This window comes from Thermobia domestica, chromosome 5, assembly GCF_964235325.1.
Source record: "Thermobia domestica chromosome 5, izTheDome1.hap1.1, whole genome shotgun sequence".
Classification (NCBI taxonomy): Eukaryota; Metazoa; Arthropoda; class Insecta; order Zygentoma; family Lepismatidae; genus Thermobia; species Thermobia domestica.
The window spans coordinates 172402683-172426291 of record NC_137458.1 but is presented as its reverse complement, the minus strand read 5'-3'; the positions used below and the strand labels follow the sequence as shown (position 1 = coordinate 172426291).

Here is a 23609-nt window from a genome sequence, read left to right as displayed (position 1 = left end):
TCTTTTCCAACTTGGTATCCATAGAACAAAAGCATCATCATCATCATCATCATGTCCTTCTCTCTCTCTTCCTCACACACACATACTAATTCGTTCTGTTTCAGTTTACTTCATATTCCGCTTCCGCAGTGTTGCCAAAAAAATATATAACCTTTCTTGAGATATCTTTAACTCCACAGAAGCAGCTCAAAATGGAAATAATTTTCACCTTCTTATACCAAAATAACTCCTAGCTTGTACGACATAATTGACTTAGACAGCGATTACCTTCCTTACATGGAAAGCAATAATTTTCTTTGGAAGCTTATTCGATGCATGCTATCAAAAATGTATCAGAATTATAGCAAACACTGATTTCATTTAAGATAAAGCAAAATGCATCTCGACTTGTGCCTCCGTGATAATAAGAAGAATGCATTCATACATCATAGAAAATGTTGGAAATAAAACAAAGCAATGCAGGCCTATATAAGTACTTCAAAGTCCTTTGTCGCCCCACAGTAACGGTTCCCTAAAGCTTTGATGAATCTGGAGGGAAGTTGCATAGTTCAAAATTAAAACTTTTATCCCTCCAAACTAATAGACGAAAACTTACCTAATGTTCCGATTCTTCATTTAGTTTTCAGTGATACAAGTTTACATATTATAGATGAGAGTTTCCTCAAAACCCGCCACTAACCCAAAGTTAAATCTGCACACGAAAAGTAGACTTCATTCCTGTACAGTTCTTTCAGACTTGTTTTCCAGAGGCCCAGCAAGAGTGGAATGTGAAAAACCATCGTTTAAAAGAAATGGCTTTCCGATTCCTCACCGTTCTCCTTCCTTCTGAAAGCTATATCTTCGATGAAGGAGAAATTTAAAAATCCGTCACGGATAACGATCCTAAGGTGTTTTGAGAACTCTCAAAATTTGCTTAATCCCCTAGGATATGAATAGTTTTACTTAGAAAACGAAACCTGGACCTTCCCCAAAGTAATTCGGAGTCAACCGCCGCTGTCCGGTACACGAAAGGAGATAGACGATGATTCAAAGATTCTGAAAGTAACTGTTGGAATGATAATGTGAAAGGAAAAGGTAGAATTCCTAGCAATCCCATAGACATCATGTTCAATACCACAATTACATGGACTAGATTGAATCAGGGTCGTACCACAGCACGCAAAATTTCATACTTATGGCTTTATAATATTCTTCAGGAATTTTTTGAATTTTCTTCCTGATATCAAACATAAAGTAAGACCTTTCTTGAAGATTAAAAGTAAATTATGATAGTCTAAAAACTAGGATTAAGAATTTTGTTTATATTTCATAGATCAATATTCATTCATCAACCAAGTAGCATGGTATATTAATAATTCAAGCCTGACATCATTTAATTTAGGAAATGCGAAATAGAAAGTTCAGCACAATCACCTATACGATTTATTGTACTATGCTTTGTCAAATAAGAAGAATGTATTTAATTCCGCACGTAGTCGAGAGCGAAGCGCATAAACTTCGGAAGTAGTACGGCAGTTACAGCTGCCAACCAAGGTTTGTACCACATAGATAGTAGAAAGAAGTGAAAAATGTTTGCGGTTCCTATTTCTGATGGTTTTTACTTGCTTTCGATCGCACTGTAATTTACACTGATTATTTCTTTGTTATCCCATTTTATTAATGAATGTTCCTAGAGCATGATCGGAAGCATTTACCATATCTTCAACATGAAAAGAGTAGGGAAAGTTCCCTTTCATCTGTGCTCCATTGGCAAAGGAAGATTTCTAACTTGCGAAGCTATACATACATGAATGCTGTAGAGAAGTGAAATGACAGCAGATAAGCTGATGACAAAAGCAAACCAAGATAGCGTAAAATCAATGTTGCATCAATTACAAGATATTAGACTAAATCTGGTTGACGATGGGAATAAATCACTCCTTGTTTACATATTATCTTAATTTGTGAATGTGTCTACAATATTTATTATTTTAGCTTTCATTCATTTCAATTTTAAACTTCTTATTCAAAACAAGAAAATGTTGGAGTACTTGGCGAGAAGTGTCCCGAATTGAGTTCCTTTGCGACGAAAAGTATTTAGGGTTTGCTGAAAAAATAAGATTCGAGACATACTCTAGCAAACTTACTGCAGATATATTACATTACTCGTATTAGTTGTGTATAATTAGTAAAATATCATAATTCAAATTAATGGGTACGATAGAAGGTTGTAAACACAAAGTCAACACAGTACAAGTATAACGACTTATCAAAAAGATAGTCGTCAACCTGGTTCGGCTTAGTAAGATATATAAGTCTCGAGTGGTAGTAGTCTTTAATAATTATATACTATCGTTCTCACCTTTTATATGAATAATAACGTCGATAAACAGTGCAACAAAGAATGGTTTATTAGTTGATATATTTTTATAATATATTTTCCTTAACATTGACAAGCACCGAAACTTGCTGACACGGTATCCATAAACATGTACATAGCAACAACTATCCCATAATAATATCTTACATATCTCAAAAACATTCTTCTTCTGTTATTATTAACTTAACATTCTATGAAGCATAGTGCATATGTATGAGCACTTTCTGCTCAAGGTACAGGTAAATATTAATCAATCCAAAGTATTTTGTTATATAAAATGTCGCCCGACAAATGGACTGAATATAAAAGTCATAAGCGAGTTTGGCTTTTATGTTCAAGAACCACTGGTCCGATTACAATAGTGTTCTTACATGCATATGTCCATCACATTTTGATTGCACCTTGAATATCTCTTCATTATATTTCACATATACATTAAACAAATCTTACACTTCCTCAATACTTATATTTAACAATAAAGTTTTAACACAAATTAATATAATGAAAACAATTTTTGTGCTTGATTAATCATGAATTACATTATAATCCTTCACGTTAATAAGAAAGAATTCAAGTCATTGAAAACTTATCGTTGATCATTTAATTTATCACTTTCTGCACTAATAGAAACATTATTTACTACAGGTGAAATATCATTATATTGACAAGCAAGATTATCTAATTTTGGAAGCAGTTTCTGAACGATTTCCTGGGGTATACCCGGTATAGTCAAGGTTTGATTTTTAAAATCAAGCATGACACGTAATTGAGATAATAAATCTAAGCCCATAATTAATTTCTCGTTAAGATCCTTTATTACCAGAATAGGAATTGATATTTCAAAATCTTGAATAGATATTGTCACACGAGTAATTCCTGCTACTCTCTTTTTATGTTTACCGGTAAAATCAACTATAATAAGGTTCTCAGCCTTTTGTAGCTTAGGATTCGAATAATTACTAGTAATTGCTTTCCACAACGAATACGATAATAGAGAGGCATTTGCTCCCGTATCGAGTAAAGCTTCAGTACTTAACCCATTGATTTTAATAGGTATTTTAGCTGTACTATATGATTTTAAAAATACAAAATTTTCTTCAATATTAAAACCATCATTGACAGTATCATCTTCAAACCAACAACGATTTACAACAGGTATAAATTGGTACTGACACCTATTAAGTGCTATTTCCGAATAACTATTTACAGTGACGTCATGTGAAAGATCATTTTCATAATTAGCATGAACATGTAAATTGGAAGATAAATGTTCGTAAGAATTATCGCTTGAAATTTTAGATAAGTGTTCATGAGAATCCACAGCTGACATGGGTTTAACCCCTACCACATCAGCCGCAATTAGTTTAAATTCATATTCGTGTATGGTTCCAATAAAGTACATTGTACAGCACAGTCATGATTATGACACGTATTACTGTTCTGTACAGTACTTACTTCAATACCTGGATCTTGATGTGAAGTGTCATCTCTTGACCCCCAATTACGTCTATTCATGTAATTTGTCGTATTTCTGGAATTTCGCCAAATGTTTCGTCTATTTTGCAACCTATTTCGATTAGGGGATCTGACATAATTATTGTTGTGTTTGGTGAGATTAGGTTGATTCCCTACATGGCTTTGCCTATATTGTTCGTTTTGATTGCTAGAATTTACTTGGCTTGGGTTGTATTCCGTACCGTTCACACTTCGGATATTTAGATTCCGAACAGGTACACGATGATCTGAATTATTCTTATTTTTACCCACTTCTGCTTGTTGATTCAAAGCATGGTATTGAGTTTCATAACATTGTACGAGCATTAACAAATGATTGAAACTCATACACTGTGTAGAAAACAAGATCTGTTGTAACTTAAATGGGAGCAAATTTCGAATGGATGCTATTATTCTAGATTCTGATTGCAATGGATTTACAACTTTTAATTCGTTGTAGGTATTTACAACAAACTCGACAACAGATTTGTGTAAACGAGGATTGAAATGTTGATTTCTAAGGGTGGCATCTCTATTTGCCAGCAAAAAGTCATTTTCATAATTTGCGATCAATGCCGCTTTGAATTCCTCATATGTACTAATGTGATCACGTATTGCTTTAAACCATAAGGAACAAGGTGGGAGTAATACATGGGGTATTAATTTCATATATTGTGATCTATCTATACACATTATATCGCATTCGTCTTGGAATTTCTCTAAGAAAGAAGTGGCATTTTCATTACACTTACCACTGAATTTACTCATAGCTCGGATTTCACTCATCTTAACACTTAATTTTACCTTCTTTCTATCGTTCCGTGTATTTGTCGAGTGATAATTTCTATCCATAACGTGCTGCGTCGTCACACCATCTATGTTTCGCCCATCTGTACTCTTCGGATAATTTTCTTCTAATAGAATATCCTCATCAGACCCCGGCGAAGGCGAGTTCATCTCTGTTGAGTGAGGAAACTCCAAGCGCTCACTACCCAAGTTATTACGGTAAATGTTGTCTTTAGACTGTAACGTTCTAATCTCTTCCTGTATAGTAGCTAATAATTGCGTATTCGCACGTATGTTGTTAGAATTGTTGATGACCTGGATCTTTTGCTCTTTAACGGAAGATTCTAGTACTTCTAAATCTTTTTTTACAGCACTGATTTCTTGGTTTTGGTGATTGTGCTTTTCCTGACAATCATCGGATATTCTTTTTAACTTTTCCTCAAACTGTGAGGATATATCATTCACCACTTGGACAATTGTCTGTTTCATTTCATCTGATTTCTGTTCTATCCGTCTACTTAATCCCTCATATTGTTTGTTAGATTCGTTGAACTTCTGTTCCATGGTCTGCTTTAATTCTTCATTTTGCTTGTTATATTCGTCGAATTTCTGTTCCATGGTCTGGTTAGATTCGTTGAGCTTCTGTTCCATGGTCTGCTTTAATTCTTCATTTTGCTTGTTAGATTCGTTGAACTTCTGCTCCATGGTCTGCTTTAGCTCGGTAGACATCTGAATCAATTGTCGCTGTAAAGCGAACAAGATTCGGTCCTCCGATGGCAATCCTGGTGTTACACTAGTTTCAACGTTGTCACTAATACTTGATTCACGCTGCATTGTTTCGTTGTCCATTTTTCTTATAATTACTTTACCACTTCGCAATATGGTCAAATTCGTATTCATTCACTTGATTATAAAAGTAAATTCACCCTTACTTTTGCTTCGGGACGTGAATTTACAGTCGTTCCCGGGTGAGGTAAACCAAAAATTTTTATAACGACTTATCAAAAAGATAGTCGTCAACCTGGTTCGGCTTAGTAAGATATATAAGTCTCGAGTGGTAGTAGTCTTTAATAATTATATACTATCGTTCTCACCTTTTATATGAATAATAACGTCGATAAACAGTGCAACAAAGAATGGTTTATTAGTTGATATATTTTTATAATATATTTTCCTTAACATTGACAAGCACCGAAACTTGCTGACACGGTATCCATAAACATGTACATAGCAACAACTATCCCATAATAATATCTTACATATCTCAAAAACATTCTTCTTCTGTTATTATTAACTTAACATTCTATGAAGCATAGTGCATATGTATGAGCACTTTCTGCTCAAGGTACAGGTAAATATTAATCAATCCAAAGTATTTTGTTATACAAGGTGATAGAGCACAAAGTCATTAATACCCCTAGCCTTCAGGTTCAGTTGTATATTTACGCTCGTTTCTCCAAAGTACTACTCTTGCTTAATTATCTGTTTCTTTATGTTCAATTATCTCTAATAAAAGTTCGGAGATATCACGTAATGGTGATTGTTGCACATTAGTTCACAAGCGACTATCTTTCAACCTAGTTCTGAACATGTCAAACTATCATGTGCCATTGACACTTACATAAAAATGATTCTTTAACTAACAAATAAACTTGGAACAGTCAAAACTATACAACCATTTAAGTTCAGAACTAACTTTTTGTCCTTATGTACTTCACACATGTTTTTCTTAAATACATGAATTGCCTCTTAAATCACTTTTGTTGAATTAATTTCTAATGATTTATTTCCTTATACAAGTACAATTCAAAGTGCTACCTGAAATTCTATGAGTAGTTACGAAAATTAAAGTGAAATATAGATAAGAACTTTAGTGCTACAACATAATGTAAATAATTAATATATTCTAATACGCTGTATCATAAATAAGTTTTAATCTTACATCTATAAAAATATATTTCTTTTCATGATCTATAAACATGCCTGAAATAAAATTGCTTTTCGTAGAAATCTGAACCTCATATTAAAATGAATGACTCAATATCATGAACGTAATGGGGCATATAAGGAGATATACGTAGCATACCTATCTAATATTTTTATAATCCGGCGTATACCCATACAAAGGACGAGCATATATGGAGGCGGGTATATGGCATGTTTATGAAAATGGTCGAGCTTATATCAACCAAAAATTCTAGCATTGTATCACTGCTACATACGGTTCAACGTATGTATTGAAATTTAATGACTCTAACTCTATTGCCAAATTATCGCTAAAATATATTAATACAGTATTTTATAAGTATTCATTTTATACATGTGGTATATTCTGAGTATTCTTTTATACATATGGTTATATTATAAATTTGAGGCATACGGTTCCTTTTGTTCCTTTCATAGTTCGTTTGGTATTCTAACAGTTTCTGTTACAATTATCTTGCATATTCCCTTATAGTTTGTTAATTAGTTAATTAGTTTCTAATTTTAATAAAAGCTGCAAGATGTTCTCTCTTCTGTCTATATTAAATTTATACTCTTATACTCTCCCGTTTATACTCTTATAGACTTTAGTTTTGTTTCACTGCAATGTTTTGAAAGACACAGACACACACATTAAGAGAAAAAAAATACAGATTTAGTAAGAAGAGCGGGTAGAATCGTGTTTGCTAGAATAACATTTAAAAATGAAATGAACATTAATGACAAATTAGTTTAACGTCCCCTAGTGAAATATTTAGAGTAAAGAAGGCATCTAATTAACCCTAGGATCCCCAAGTTATTTCAGAGACCTAAATTACCAAGTGGGGTCCACAATGGACCCCTGCTATTTTTATGTGTTTTCTGAGCAATATACCTTTGGTCATGTTTTTGGGTTTCATTGTCATTACCTGACATTATGAAGTCACACTGAACACCAATATTAATTCATTGAGGAAGATTTATTGAAAATAATGACACATTAGTAAATCTTCCAAAACTAGTAACTGAATTTGATAGCTACTTTCTCTGTGTAACAAAAAATATGGGAGTTCTTCTAACTTGTGACCTATCGGGCTATATCTATAACAATACCCTATTCTACCTCGGCCTATACTAACCTTGCCGATGTTCTTGCAACTGGTGAGGTTAAGTTATGTTAGATTAGATTAGGTAATTGTTATAGATATAGACTGGCAGGTCCCAGTTAGAAGAACGCCAAAATATGAATGCAAAATGAGGATTGCTTAAGGTAAAGTTTTTCGTGTTTTCACCTACGTTTGCACAAGAAAAATACAGCATAACAGTGTTCAAATATCACTAGTGTTTTACAACCCTGGAACCATGCTGGCGAAAACTGAAAATTCAGCAATTAGCAGTCAGGACACTTGTACTTCTTCTCTTCAAAGCAATGTTCTTTGCAGATCCAGCGTTAACAAACGTTGCATGTGGCAACTGTTTTCTTGTCAACTCTTCTATCTTCCTGGCAAAACTGACATCTTCCACACTTTCTCCCTTCCTTTCTCGAAGGCAAAAGTCGTGGAATTTGCACACATGTCCCAATGAGTTCTGCAGCTCGTAAGATATTCTTGTGCAGATTTGGATTTTCGCGTATTCTGATATTCACCAATGGTAAAATCAGTTGTTTCGCAACAACAAAGATAAACTTCTTCCTCATATTTTTCATAATTTTGCTGGTAGCACCAAATAACTTAGGCATTGAGAGCAGCACTATCCAGAAAACTTGTGAACAGGCGACAAGGCCACCCTTGTGTTCCTCTATTGCACGTGTAACTTAAAATTATTTCATCTATTAGGTCGACTCCGCCTTTGATTTTGCTATAGTGAAGTGTGTTATATGTTTTTTTTTCTGCACACTATCATCACACCTGACATTATGAGGTCACACTGAACACCAATATTAATTCATTGAGGAAGATCGACTTATCGTGATGTTGCCTTTTTCCACGCTTTGGCACCTATGATACCATCGTGAGTTTATCGTGGAACAAGAACAAGGATGAATGCTCTTCTCTCAACTGAATAATTGAGATTTTCAACTGAATAATTCCACGAATTCCCCGCTTTAATTGACATTTAATTTCTTCGTATTGAATGATTTTCGTATGTTAATATTGATCCTAGATATTTGAGAGTATCCGCTTTATTAAAAGTATTATTCAATATTTCAACGCATCCATAATTTGCCGTATTACGGTCCCGCCGCACTTCCATATATCATTTCCACTTTCTCTGCTTCTACTTCAAAACCCATGTAACTGCAAGCGTTTAATAAGACCTTTGCATTTCTTTCTATGGTTGTCCTATCATTCCCTATTAAATTTTCATCACCAACATACGCCATAACCTGGTGAACAAAGTTCAACTCTAGGCCCTGGTTGCTATCTTTGATTTTTCTGATAGCGTATTTCCAGGCTAAGTTGAATAACAATGACGACAACGCACATTGTTTATTCCATTCTCGACGAGAAAGCCCGTGGACAAACACTTTCCTACCCAGACTTTACTTTGGGATTCATTTAAACATACCTTAATTAATCTAATTATCTTTTTCGGAATTTCAAGTTCTGTAAGAGCGATGTATAATGTTTCCTAACCGATTCATGAGGCTTTCTAAATTCAATAAATAGTTGATGTACTGGGATATTGTATACCCACTTTTTTTCGAGTATTTGGCGAATCTTAAATATTTGGTCGATAGTTAATCGATTTCTTCTAAATCGGCACTGATAATCTCGAATAATCTCCTCTTTGTTTCAGGTAAGGAGAATGAATTTGTGTATCATGTTTCACAATTTTTCACCTCCAGCTTAAATTAACTCAGCCGGAATTTCGTCTACACCCGGAGATTTGTGTTTCTGTAATTTCCTTATAGCGGTTTCTACTTCTATTCAGCTGGGTTCTGGAATATACGGTTCTGTGGTGTGTATCGCCTTTTCTCCATGCACATTAGCTTTTGGCTGCGTGTTAAGCAAATCTTCAAAGAAATCTTTCAATCTAATTAAGATGCTGTCCGTATCAGACAGAACTTTTTTTCAGCTTTTTTTTTCATATGTAAGCACTAGGTTGTTAGCCTTCCTTAAATTCGTTGATCCCATTCTACATGTCCCGAATGTTTTCATTTTTACTATTATCTTCAAGTTCCTTAACTTTAGCTTTAAAAAAATTGCGTTTCTTTGTTCTAGAAGTTTCGAAAGTTTCCCGAAACGAAACTTTTATGTCTACAACAATTTGTGTAGCTTTTTTTTTTTTAATTCGGATTTCGTAGTCAACGTAGTTTATCCTGTTTTCCCTTCTCTACTAGTTTATTGTATTCCTGGTCGATCCATGGCTTGTTCCTACATGTTTTCACGTGTTCCAATTTTTCTTTTGCTGAACTTTTCATGCCATCTCTAATTTCAATCGAAGTATACTCAACAGCAGTGCACTCCGAATCTTCTAAAGCCGAGAATATTAGAAACTTCAATCTGGTATTCTTTTCTTACTTGGTTTTCTTCTAATTTCCTTAAATTAAATCTTTCTGTTTTCAGACACTGAATGTTTCCTTTAATCAACCATTATTGATTAGCGTCACAAACAGCCCTTCTAAGGACTGGTCATCAATTATGCTAGATTGTCTTCTTGTATCTACTAAAGTGTGATCAATTTAATTATTGTTTTTCCGTCTAGTAAGGTCCAAGTGTATTTATGAATGTCGCGATGTGGGAATTTTGTACTTTTCACGATATGTTTTTTGCATGTTGCAAAGTTCACGAGTCTAACACCTTTGTTATTACTTTCCTTATGCAGACTTTCGTTCCCTATAATCGGTTTGAAAATACCCGTCCAACCTTCGCATTGAAATCCCCTAATAGAATTTTCATATGGTATCAAGAGAGTTGGTCAAATATCCGTTCCACTTCTTCGTAAAAACTTTTAAATCGTCACTCTTATCTTCTGTTGGGGCATGTACATTTAAACCAATATCACATCACCGACCCTTCAGAGTAATAAAAGAGTCTGTTGCTAACAAATTGAACCCGCTTAATAGCTGATTCATTCATTTGTGAACGAAAGAAAATGTTACTAACTGGTGACTTTTATTTCCTCACCGTAAAAGAACGTAAATTTTCCGGAATTCATAGTTCCATTTCCTTCCCACCTAATTTCCTGGACACCTCCTAGGTCCATCCCTTATTCCTCTAACTCACTCGTTACGGATTTTAACGCGCCTGTCCAGTTAGTAAATGTTAGTTAAAGTAAAATTTAGCGAAACCGAATGTAAATGTTAGTTAAAGTAAAATTTTAGATATCTAACGGAAATTGAATCAGTGACTTCATACACCAATGACGCACGGGTAGTTAGTAGCCTAGCGTGAATGCTCAGAACTATATTCCTAGTATCACACAATTTCTCTATGTGAATGACGATGTTTCGTCGTCTATAGGTCTATTCGAGGTTACGGGCCTGATTGTTTCCAGGTTACGAAATTCGAAATCAGCTTCATCACTACCTCCCAATTCCATGTATAATACAACGTTTAATCCATTGGATTTAAAGCTAGTTTTGTCAGTTTATAACGGGAATGTTATAGCCACAGGACATCAAACTTCTGTTGAGTTCTTCAAGGTTTAGGGTTCTTAACATATTTGAATTTTATTTTATTTTATTTTATTTGTACCTATTACAATAGGCTTACATATTAGAAAAACATCAGTGAGTATAATATAAAAAGGAAAAGAAAAAAGAGAAAAGAGAACAGATAAATAACAGTTAAAAGGACACTGATAATGTAACTCCATAGCGTACAAGATAATCTGAAAATATAATATTCAACTTAAATATTTTCACAACAAGGCTTAGTATTTACTCACACGCTACTTATATTACAATAGATTTAACTGTTTTTATATAAGATGAAAAAGATGATGAAAAATCTAACTCAATATTGGTTGCCGATAAATTAGTGTAAGTTTTACACATTCTCATTAGTGGTGAATTCAAGTATGCTTCGGTTTTAGCTCTTGTAAGATGGAATGACACCCTGTTACGAAGATAGGTATTTACTAGCTTGAACAAAAAAAGTAACAGGGAAATCTCCCGTCTTACAGATAACATAGAATAGTTAAATGTATTTAATAATTCCTTATAAGATATGTTTTCTTTGATGGAATTTAGCTTATAAATTTGATAATACAAATATCTCAAAAAATTCTTCTGAATATATTCAATCTTCTTTTCATAGCACTTGTAGTAAGGCGACCATATAATAGAAACATATTCAATTTTACTACGAACCATACTGTTAAATAAGGGTGTATAAGCTTTAATCTGTTTAAACTCCCTTGTATTTCGTATTAAAAAACCAAGAGATTTAAATGCATCGTTTACGATATTGTTAATATGTTGTTTGAAACATAATTTACTATTTACAAGTATACCTAAATCATTTACTTCATACACTTTTTGTATAATAATATTGTTAATTTTATAGTCATAATAGTAATTAGAGACCTTTCTCGAAAACGAAATTGATACACATTTATTGATATCAAATGGTAACTTATTTTTAATACTCCATGCATAACAGTTATCCAAATCTGCTTGCAGTTGTGATACATCATTACTATCTCTTATCTCCTTATATATTTTCACATCATCTGCATATAATAGACATTTTGAATATCTAATGACAGTAGGTAAATCGTTTATAAATAACAAAAACAATAATGGGCCCAAATTAGAGCCTTGGGGTATACCTGAGGTTATGTCATATACTATTGAGTTAGTTTGATTGAATGTTAAGTACTGCTTCCTACATTGTAAATAAGAGCATAGTAACATCAACAATTTGTCAGAAAAACCCATATTTGATAATTTCATTAGCAGTATATTGTGATCAAGTCTATCAAAACCCTTTGGAAAGTCTGTGTATATAGCATCAACTGTAGATTTGTTATTAAGATAGTCGAAAATGTATTGAATAAATGTAAATAAATTCGTAGTGGTAGACCGTCCTGCATAGAATCCATGCTGATAAATCGAAATATATGGTTTTACATGGTTGAAAATTTTTGTATATAATATCTGTTCAAATATTTTAGCTAGGCCTGAAATCAAAGATATCGGCCTATAATTTTCTATTTTGTCTGGATTACCTTTTTTAAGTATTGGATATACCTTACTAGTCTTCCAAAGTACCGGAAAAGTGGATGTTCTTAAAATAAGATTAAATATGTGAGCAAGAGGTGTTATTAATACATCAACACACTCCTTAAAAATATAAATTGGAATCATATCAGGACCACTTGATTTCGAGGATTTTAACTTATTTATAGAGATTAAAATTTCGTTATCTGTAATTCCATCAATTAATAACGGGTGAGAAACATTCAATTTACCTGCTTGAGGGAAATCATATGTAGCAGAGTGTACGGGATATAAACTTCTAAAATATCGTGCAAAACCATCTACAATAGAATTACTAGTATTCAACGGTTGATTATTATAATACATACAATTGATTGTATTATAATTTCTCTTTTTACGTTTAGTAAAATTCCAGAACGAATTCTATGAAGAATCGAATTCAAATTGTATGTTTCAAGGGAAGTGTCCCTATCTATTCAAAACCTTATCTTTTGGCATACTAATTATAAGTTTTAGTGATTAAAGTGATGTTTCTTAACTTTCTGCTTATCATTTAAAATATTTTTCCAGAATATATAAGCACGATCAAGCTGGCAAATGGTTCAAATACATATGCAGGTTCTCAATCTGTTGTTAGTGGATGGGGAAGAACTGAAAATGGTAAGATTAACTATAAAGGTGACCATCCATAGTTCAGTAATTGTAAATCTTGATCTGTCACCAACAAAACAAATATTTCATATTGAAGCTATATATAAAAAAACGATATTTTCTTTTGTTGGTGACTGTGTAACCTTGTTGAAAATGACCAATAATCCCTGTTCTAAACCCAGTATTTTTCTGAAATTGAATGTGAAAAGTTTTAACGTAGAACTTGTCGTAATTAAATAATTTAACAAAAGAAAAACAGATTTGATTCGTTTAAATCCATCGTAGTTAGGACATCAGTACCTATTTCAACATAGGTGGGTGGGCAATAAGAAGTACAAAGACAATTATGTACTATTCGGTTAAGTTACATTTAACTTACTACTGTCTCACCGTAGGAATGGATGACAAACTGAAAAACATTAACATTTAGTTTATTATTATTATTATTATTATTATTATTATTATTATTATTATTATTATTATTATTATTATTATTATTATTATTATTATTATTATTATTATTATTATTGAGCGAAAAAAATTACATACGGTGTGAAGGGTCATATGATCTACCAGTACTCACTGAGAGTTTGATGTGTTTTGCGGACACGAAAAATTAACGAGGAACTGTGGTAGCTCAGTGGTAGAAAGTTCACGTTTGCCATTTAATGTCTCTGCTCCGCACGTAGGTCACGCCGAATGGGATTTGTGGTGGACAGATACTATATGTGAGAGGTTTTTCGGGATTCTACCGTCTCCTCTCACTCTCTTCAATTCACGGTTACATCAATGTAATAATCACTGTCAACCTCGATACCTACTAGGGGATGTTGAGCCCAATATACTGTGTATATATAATGTTACTAGATAAAACGTGTGTTCTTCCCACGCATGGAATATGCTTACTATACTTATACTTGGTAATTCGTGTCATAATAATGTCGGTCGTTTTCGTTGATTTTTACGTATCACCGTCATCACATCAAAACCCATAACAATAGGGATGAACTTGCACCATTCATCACAATGATCCCCAAAACTATGGATTGGACACTAGTACTGGTCCCTCTGAATAATTTGTACATCTCCTTCCCCTATCACGTTCTCTCCCCCTTGCGGAAAATATATTAAAACCTAAGGTTACCATAGTCACCTCATTTACGAAAAATGGTCTAAATCTGTAAGAGTTAGCGGTCAAACATATCCTTTACAATTAATTCTCCTTACTGTTCATCCCATTGTCGGAAATTTGCTAGAAACACAAGTTAGGGCAGGGTAAGTAAACTTATGTACCAAAAATCATCAAAATTGGAGCACCGGACTACGAGGATTTGGCGAACAAACATGGTTACATTCATTTCTATATATAGAGAAAATGCTTCTTCCCCTAAACTAAAACGGAAATTTTAATAAACGCTAGACACGGTACCGCTCCCTCCTCTAAGGATGCGTAATTTAATCAACTTTCCAAAATTTACCTTCGAGTTAGATTACACTCCCCACCAAATAAAAACTTTTTTAATACGTCTGCGATTAAAATAGATGATTTTTAAGGAAGCGATCACACTGAATTCGAAAATCATCATAAGAATACCCAGTCACGTCAGGTTCAAAAGATATGAACATACTTATTATTTGCATTATATACAATACAACCCCGATTATCCGACACAGTTTTTGGAACATTTCTCAGCCCCTGTTTAACCGATTTACAGAAAATGTTAAAGATAATCTTCTAGGTCTATCTAGTTATGCATGCCAAAATTTGAAACTGATCAGTTGAATGGAGGCTGAGAAATAGCCCGGAAACTTTGTCGAATAATGTACGTTCTACTATATTATACTAACATTAAAACATTTCGATATAGATTCTTACATGATCACGCCTATTTTGTTCATCAAACCAGTAACGTCTGCACATATCCTCTTCTATAGCAAAATAATAGGCAAAGGATTTATGTCTGTTTTCAAATTTAGAAATTTTTGTACCAGTGGCAAGTAATTTCCATTGCTATAGTCTAGAACCTAGAAGTTCGAATGCTTCTTTCGACAAATTTATGTCACGTGCTAAATCATTTAAATCTTCCTGGTCTATTAAATGTATATCACTGTCAACATGTACTGGTATATAGTCGGGATCTTTTGACGTAGAAGTAATTGCCTCCGGTGATACTTCAGGTTCATTCCAGTCATCTTCTTCCACTATCCATGTGTCAGGGGGTACAGGTATTAGTAAATCGTCACTGAGATGCACAGGCCAAATTAATATCAAGATACTGGATGACGTGTTTACTTTTTCTAGACATGCTAGAAATCTTAGTCATGCAGAATTAACAGTCATGAAGATAGTTTGTATCCTCCACACCATCGGTACAGGAAACGGCAAGGCCTTTAGCTTCCCATGTAGCCACAAACTAAGATTTGTTATACAAGTTATGCACCACTGATGAGGAGCCCATGGAATGTCCTTGTCACCAATCGACACCCGAAAGTACAAAGAATAAGCAATTTTTGTAATGTTATATATTTTCTTCCTTTGTGTTTTGGATGTAAATCTAGCACACACATAACAAAAATTATCTGGATAATTAGTACACCTTCGGCGTGAACCAACTCGTTTAATTTTGAACCAATAACTCACTTGATACACAGCACAACACTCGCTGTCTAAAACAATATGCTTCAAAAATACTTAAACAATACAGGCACGAAGAGATTGTGTCAACAAAAAACTAACACGCGTTAACAGAGATCTTGTCAACAACTCTGAATTCTGACACCTCACACAGGGATCCATTTTTCTTTGCAAGGGAAGGAGAACTCAAAACGATGGGACATAGGATATCGCGCTTGATTTATTGATGGACTATAGGAACGAAAATGCATAGTGATATGCGGTGCGAGGGACGAAATAAACGGATTTATTATAACCTGAAGGGCTTAACATTAGTGTTGCCAATTTACGGATTTTGTCGCTAAATCTAGCGATTTGATCATATATTTTAGAGAAGATTTTTTCTTTCGATTACCATTGTTACAGTACGGATTTAGCGACTTTCGGAATATCGTACAGAGAAAAAACTAGCATTATTTCAATTACAATTAAGGTTTTTACCGACTTTTCGCAGTACTTTTAGTGACATTATTGTTAACGTTGTTCGCAACACTGCATAATTGTTATCTATTTGAAAAAAGAGATAAGAGGGCTCTGAGAGGCTCAATGTCCTAATGGTAGAGTATTTTAAACTTGCACTCTTCCATTCTTGACGGTTAACTGGGCTTACTTTACGTTATTCATACCAATAAATTACATGAATGAGCGAAATATATTTCATGCAATATCTCAGAACTGTGTCGTGATGTGCAAAAATTGTTATCATTTTCGTTTTCTACGCACCAAAAACATTCAGAATCGTCTTAAGCAGTGTTATTCAAAGTGAAAATTGCCTCCTCTCTGGCTATATGGTAGCGCGAGCTCCTACGGCGCCAGAAACCATAGTTAGATTCCAGGTGGCAGTTCATGTGTTTCGAAACTTTAAACTGTTGGTCCACGTCTCATATAGCCTTACTGTTGAAAAGGACATTAAACTCAAACTCAGCCATCAAAGTGAAAGTTTAACTAGTAAATCGCTTTATCTCACTCATATTCTGTTTTATTAGAAACATTAAACGCGCACCTAAGATTATATTTAAAGCAAAACAAGCTAATTTAGAGTGTTGGCTTTTAGAATATTTAATTTTGATTCTACATGTTAGGCAACTTAGCATAAAACGATACTTGTAAATCATTATGTTGATCGACACTTACGTGGAGAATGTCTTCCTACAATCTACTTAAATAAACATATTGCCTGGAGCAAAAACCCGTCGAGGATGAAGGGAAAAATCCACCATACGCTTAAGTTCCTACTTAGGCCCTCGACCAATCAGGAACGACCAGCCGTTGACTCAGAGGTTAAAACTGGATGACGGAGGGTAGGCTTCCATAGTTGACCTGAGGACTAGAGGAAATCGGGACAGTTGCGCGCGGCATCTGTTGATTGAATTTATCGTGCTTCCGTGCACTCTGGAGACTTCTCGTCTTTCAGTGACGGCCTCACCTGCTGTGTTTGTAACTCCGAGGACCATCGTCCAGCTTGCCCACTCTCTACGTTGGTGCAAGCTTCGTCTACGCTTGACGCAGCTTCTACGCTTACTTCGCTTCGACGCCCCGTCGTCTCGACTCCGCCAATAGCTCGTCGCTCGCTGTTCTCGGACCTGCCGTTACCGGCTCCTGACCCTACGACCATGAGTGACAGAGATGATGACTCTTCTAAGGACCTGGATTCTGAAGTCGAATTCGTCAATGGAGTCAAAGTCCTGGCTGAAGCAGTGGCCCCTCTCAAGCAGCAGCAGCCGCCTTCGGCCACTCCAGCAGCAGCTGCTTTCGACATGACAGCGCTATTGCGTTTCTCCAATCCCGTTTGGACGTTACCACTCTCAGCCGTTGTGACTATGCCGAGGTCAAGGGAACTACTCATGTTACCTCCGTTCCTTGATCAGCTGGTCCCAGCGGATCAAGCCTTCTTCAAAGAGCGCGTGGGCCTTCTCGTCATCGCCATACAATTTGACTGGCGCACAGCCGCCGCCAATACAAATTCCGTACCTGCCCGAGGATTGGTCGTGCTTCATCCTCCACCTCTTTTTCAGACATCCGCCTCCATATCGTCGCGTAAGAAGAAGACGCACACAAATAATAATTCTAAGAGCAACGCTACAATCTCCTTCTGAGGATCCAGAAGACCCTCCTCTCATAGATTTATGAGCTCCTTTACCTATTCCTGATACCCTCCTGACCCTGTGCAAGATGAGCTGGTTCAGCAACCTCTCTTGCCCATGCAAGCTTATGATCCTCTCGCCGACCTAGTGCTTGACCTCGATCTTCATCGAGATGACGTCGAATGGCCGCTGCGGGATCCCAGGTTGCCTTTTCTGTTTTTAGCAGACCAGCGAGGATTCGATTTACGTCGGGATTTGGGCATCCACGAACCGGTAGCTGCGCTCCCAGATAATTGGCCCTTCTGGCGTCTCATCCTTCAGCACTGAAGTGAATTTCCAGACGACCAGGAAGAGGACAAACCACAGATGACATGTATAGATAAGAAATATGATAATACGATCATTTGTCAGCATACCCTACTCAAAATACAATCTTTGTAGAATTTTGAATCAAAATTCTGTACTTTTTGTCTCTGACTTTCTTAATAGTTCTGTTTTTTTAGATGGAGTTAGTGAAGTATGATTTGGTAAAGGAGACTTTATTTTTTCAAATGATCTAAATTTATGTTCCGACACCACTTAACTGTCGGGATAGAAACGAGAGGCACCTAAGAGGTGCGGGATAACAATACCAAATTTATAGCAATAAAGCACATACTAAATGGGGCGACTCCAGCACTAGTCTTAGGCGACTAGGGCCATGAGCAAAATTAGACAAGATAATGAATATGAATTTAGTGTTAAAATAATTTGAAAACATTTAAATAAGTTGATAAATAATTTTTACCATAGGTCTCGTCAAAAAGTTGATTTTGATTCAATATGGCGTACAGTTTCCATTCGGATTACTAGTCATTATTATGGATCGAAGTTAGACTACCATTCTCGATCTTTTTAGGATTTCTCTAGAATCTTTACTGCTTGGAAGCATATCCATGCATCTAAGATGGAGGAAGCAAATCTCTTTCTCGGTTTTCTGCGAATGTCATCGTGCAACAAACAGATGGTCTGACAGACGCGTAAACACTGGTTGTGTTGACATGTAGAGACTTACTTCAATTATTTAATATTTAGCAACAAGCGCAATAATTATACAGAACTGCTATGTGAATACGATCAATTATGACAGTCTGTACGGCAACGTTGAGATGTCCAGAACTTGTATCTCTAGAGAACTGAGAAAGAAAGACGGCCAAAGCACAGTGCTAACATGACTTCCTATGTGTGATGTAGTCAGAAAAAATTAAAGCCTTACTTTCATATTTTCTGTAAACTTCATTATCCCATCTAAATAAAATTAACATAGTTTTCTGAATAATTTGGATGAGTGTAAACCATTAATGATGTAAATGCTTTTATTTTCTTTCAATATTTCATAATCAGTTATGGCAATAATTTCATACCATACATCTTACAAAATTAGCAATAAATAATAATTATTCTATAACTTTGTTTCTACTTTTACTTTTGAATATTAATTTAATTTACTTTTTTTGCAGGAACATCAAGTGCGGAGTTAAGATATGCCTACCTAACGGTAATATCTAATACTGAGTGTGATCCAGCGGGACAAGATGTGATAAGTTCGAAAGTCTGTACTTCAGCTGAAAATGGTAAAAACATATGTTCGGTAAGCTATAATTTTAATACCTATAACGTATACTTCCTTTATAAAGGACAGAAACTTTAATGAATCCAGTGCAGTTTCGAATAGACCATCAGTTTATGAACCTAGTTCGATGAAAAAATATTTTTTCTATTCATTTTTGGTAAAGAAAGCAAATACAGTATGATATTTAAGACGACGTCTTGAAGTAGCGTTTGAGTGGCCGAAAGATCCTTGTCTAGGTGCTCCCTAGCACGTCATAGGGCAAAAGGGGCACGTTTGCATTTCTTCTTTCTTCAAACTCGCACCACATTATTACTAGCATATTCACAATGGTGTGTGGTATTCCGGGCTATACAAGTAATAATCGAAATGCCGTCTGCAGCCAAATATTCTGTGGATTGATTTCAATTATTAACTAGGCCGTTCTTTAATGTATTTCCACCAGTGTTTATGTCTTACCAGAAATAATATTTCGGACTTTGTGAATAACCAAACATCTGCCCTCTGAATTGAACAGAAACCTGTAAATTTCATTGAACTAGATGAACGTATTATAGAAGAAGTTTACCATGGAATAATTTGTTGAAATATCTCAGATAAACACTGTTATTTAAATATAAAACAATATTTTGACTCATTAAAATGTATTCAGGGAATGTAATTGCAAATTAGGGAGAGTGTACAACAGTAAATCGACCCATTCGAATATAAAGCAAACTTAAAACACGTATTGGTAATTCTAACAGTACTCGGCTTTATTACAGGTTTAGTATAACATATATTATGCCTGAGTTTGGGGTTTGAATTTTATCCACTCCAAGTACATACGTTTCCAAAACAACATTAAAGGTAATAATAATAATATTAAGACAAGTTACAAATATTTCGTGCAAGAGTTAACTGCTACTGCAGCTGCAGAGTATATTATCAAACTTTATCCAAAAGACGGGTAAATTTCATTATAATATAGTTTTTGTTCTGACTATAGAATTAAATAGTATGTCTCTATAAATAAGACTCAGTTTCGGAGAATCAATACATCATTATCTCTGAAAAATTGGCTTTCCTGTTTTCTCGGTATCTTGTCTGATGCAATAAGTTATCCAACGTAACATATACCAGCAGCAACGTACAATCGTTTATTTCGAAAATCATCTCGGTTGCCTATTAATCAGAACATTACAGTGGTGATAGTAGTTGAAATCTTGGAAGGACAGAGGCTTTCAAGGAAATGAAGTCGGCTGCAGTGACAAATAATTTTGAGGACATTTCCGTACATTACCTACAAAGTTTAAGATAGGTAAAGCTTTCTGACAAATCCTTAAGCGATGGTGTGTGTAATCTAACTATTTACACGTTCCACATAATAAAGGTAAACAAACTTCAATTCTATGGAATCAGTAAGATTATGAATTACACTATACGGTATTGAGCGTTATTTTACACTAAGAACTCGATTGTGAATTCTGCCTCAAATCTGCGGCCTGTTATACGGACGAAAAGCACTCTGAATTTTAAGAGAAACATTACATACGTCTTAAAGTTTTAAATATATATTCTTAACATTGTTGCTAACTGATAAGGTAATACCTGAGGTAGTATACCTGCTTTCAAAACTAACAAAGACTACCATTTGTAAATTTGGGAAGGTGTACTGCCAACAACTAGTATCTAGTAAAGAACTTGGATTTTTACAAAGTGGCAGTATCATTATGCAGGATACCAATTCAAAAAAGATAACATTACATTTGTTTTGGATATTCGTTAATTGTATACCACCATGTTAAATCGGCAACGTTAAAACAAACTAAGATGTTTTTAAAATATAACTTTTTCAGAGAAAGGAATGTAACGTCAGTCAAAATTGTTTCGGATTTGCAATTTTTGTCTTAAAGCCCAGAAGACCGTCTCAGCAGCGAATCAGACATAGACTCACATAGATTCTCGCAAAGAGAAACTGTGGGACTTCGAATTTTGATGTAGCACTAACTAAGAAGAGGCCAGGTAAACTCAGTTGTGTTCTATTTTCTCAGAGATAGAGGTTCGAACTTCAATTTCTGAAATTTTGATTGACGAATTGATGTGACACAAAAACTTACCTGGTACGAGTGCGAAACATCGATACATAAAAACTTTCTCATGTTCATTCGATGCAGGCATTACTTCTGGGTGTAAACGAAAAAATGAGGTGAAAAGATCATATTTAGTTCTGTGAGCTAGGAACCAGAACCTTCAAATCGTCTGCGAAACAGCCTAACTGGAAGATAATGTTACTAAACTTAATTTCTGTAAGAGCATAATGTAATTGATAGGTAAGTAGTAGCATACACAAATTGAATAAGACCATCAACAAAGGTAGCCTTGTCGCCTTAATTGTTGAGTAGAAAATTATGAGTTGTGCTAGTTATTAACTTAAATCAGAGAATGTGAAGTGTTATATACGTTCTTTATTTGTTGGATAGCCATTGGATGAAAACTAATATCATGTAATACCTGAAAAAATACGAATATTTCACGTGACCAAATGCACTTTTAAAGTTTAATTGGTATTATGCTACATGTCACACCATTATAATTAACATACGATACAATATCACCTAACGTGATAATTAAATCCTTCGTTTTATACTGCACACGGTAACAAGTTTGTATAGGATTGAGTATTTCGGGGGATAACTCCCATAAGTCGATGAGTTAGTAAAAATTCTTAAATCATTATACAAAAATTTGAGGAGTTGATATTAATATACATGATGGGAGTTAGATATTTTCTGCAGAAGGATGATTAGATTTGTACAAATGTTTTGCTTGTGATTTCGCCGAGGACAATATTAATTACCATTTGTGTCAATTTTGATTTGATAATGAACAAGACCCGTAAGTGTATTTGTGCCACTAAACTACCTATGTCAAGAGCTCTAGTTCGTTTTAAGTTTTTGACCATTTTCCACACTTCATCACTCTTATTATGAGTGTAATAGTGACACATTATCCTCGAGAGTGAAAACACGCTACCCCAAAATATCAACATAAGTGGGAGTCATGAAGTTCATCCAAATATAGCAGTTTAAAGTTTTGATAGAGATACTGGAAGAGAGTAAACAGTCTTGCTAAAGTGGAACTATCATTGATCTCTAAGTGCGAGATTGACTGATCACTTCGTCTATAACTGTAACGTACCATTACAGTTGAAAGTAATGGCAACCTTTTTTTACTCACCCTGTACCTAGAAATTTTTTTAAATTCAATTTCGGTTTAATTACACAATTTATTTATCCTCTTTATTTCAAATGAATGTAATGAATCGAAAGGTCTCATTAGAAATTATATTTTCACGGAATAATATATATTTATTTATATTTTGATTAATTGTAAATCCCATTTTCGCATATACAAGTTGAATAGTTACAAGGTTCACCATTCTGACATCATACCGAAATATAGTTCCGCCATTGGATATAAATTTTCTTAATTTCAGACCAATGTAGATTTTGGCCAGGTACCTAAACTTTCCCTCACCCATTCTCACTAGTCCATAGTCACTTTCAGATCCGGTTATATCTGGATTTCACCAATTTCTATTCGCTTTGTAATTTCCACGGCTGGAAAACTCCGCCCTGATTGGAGGAATCCTTCAACCCCTGGCGTTTTCGGCGCAATGTTATTATTATCACCGTAAACACATCAGCAGGCGCAGCTTGTGATTTTCGTGCCGCATACTTTTTGGAAAGGACTCGAATTTCCAAGGAAAACTAAGCTAACATATAATGCAATTTAATAGTTAAAGATTTACAACGACATAGAAGTCCGGAAAATCCACA

At 34.7% G+C, this 23609-nt stretch overlaps 1 protein-coding gene across 1 annotated transcript in view; it reads left to right on the top strand.

Annotated features, from left to right (window-relative positions):
- LOC145685318 (chymotrypsin BI-like) overlaps positions 1 to 23609 on the top strand; it is a 118359-nt gene that overhangs the window by 58301 nt on the left and 36449 nt on the right. The window contains exons 5-6 of the mRNA XM_081757692.1: positions 13341 to 13430; positions 19679 to 19809. Of these exons, the coding sequence (XP_081613818.1) occupies positions 13341 to 13430; positions 19679 to 19809 (221 nt within the window). The remainder of the gene's footprint in view (positions 1 to 13340; positions 13431 to 19678; positions 19810 to 23609) is intronic.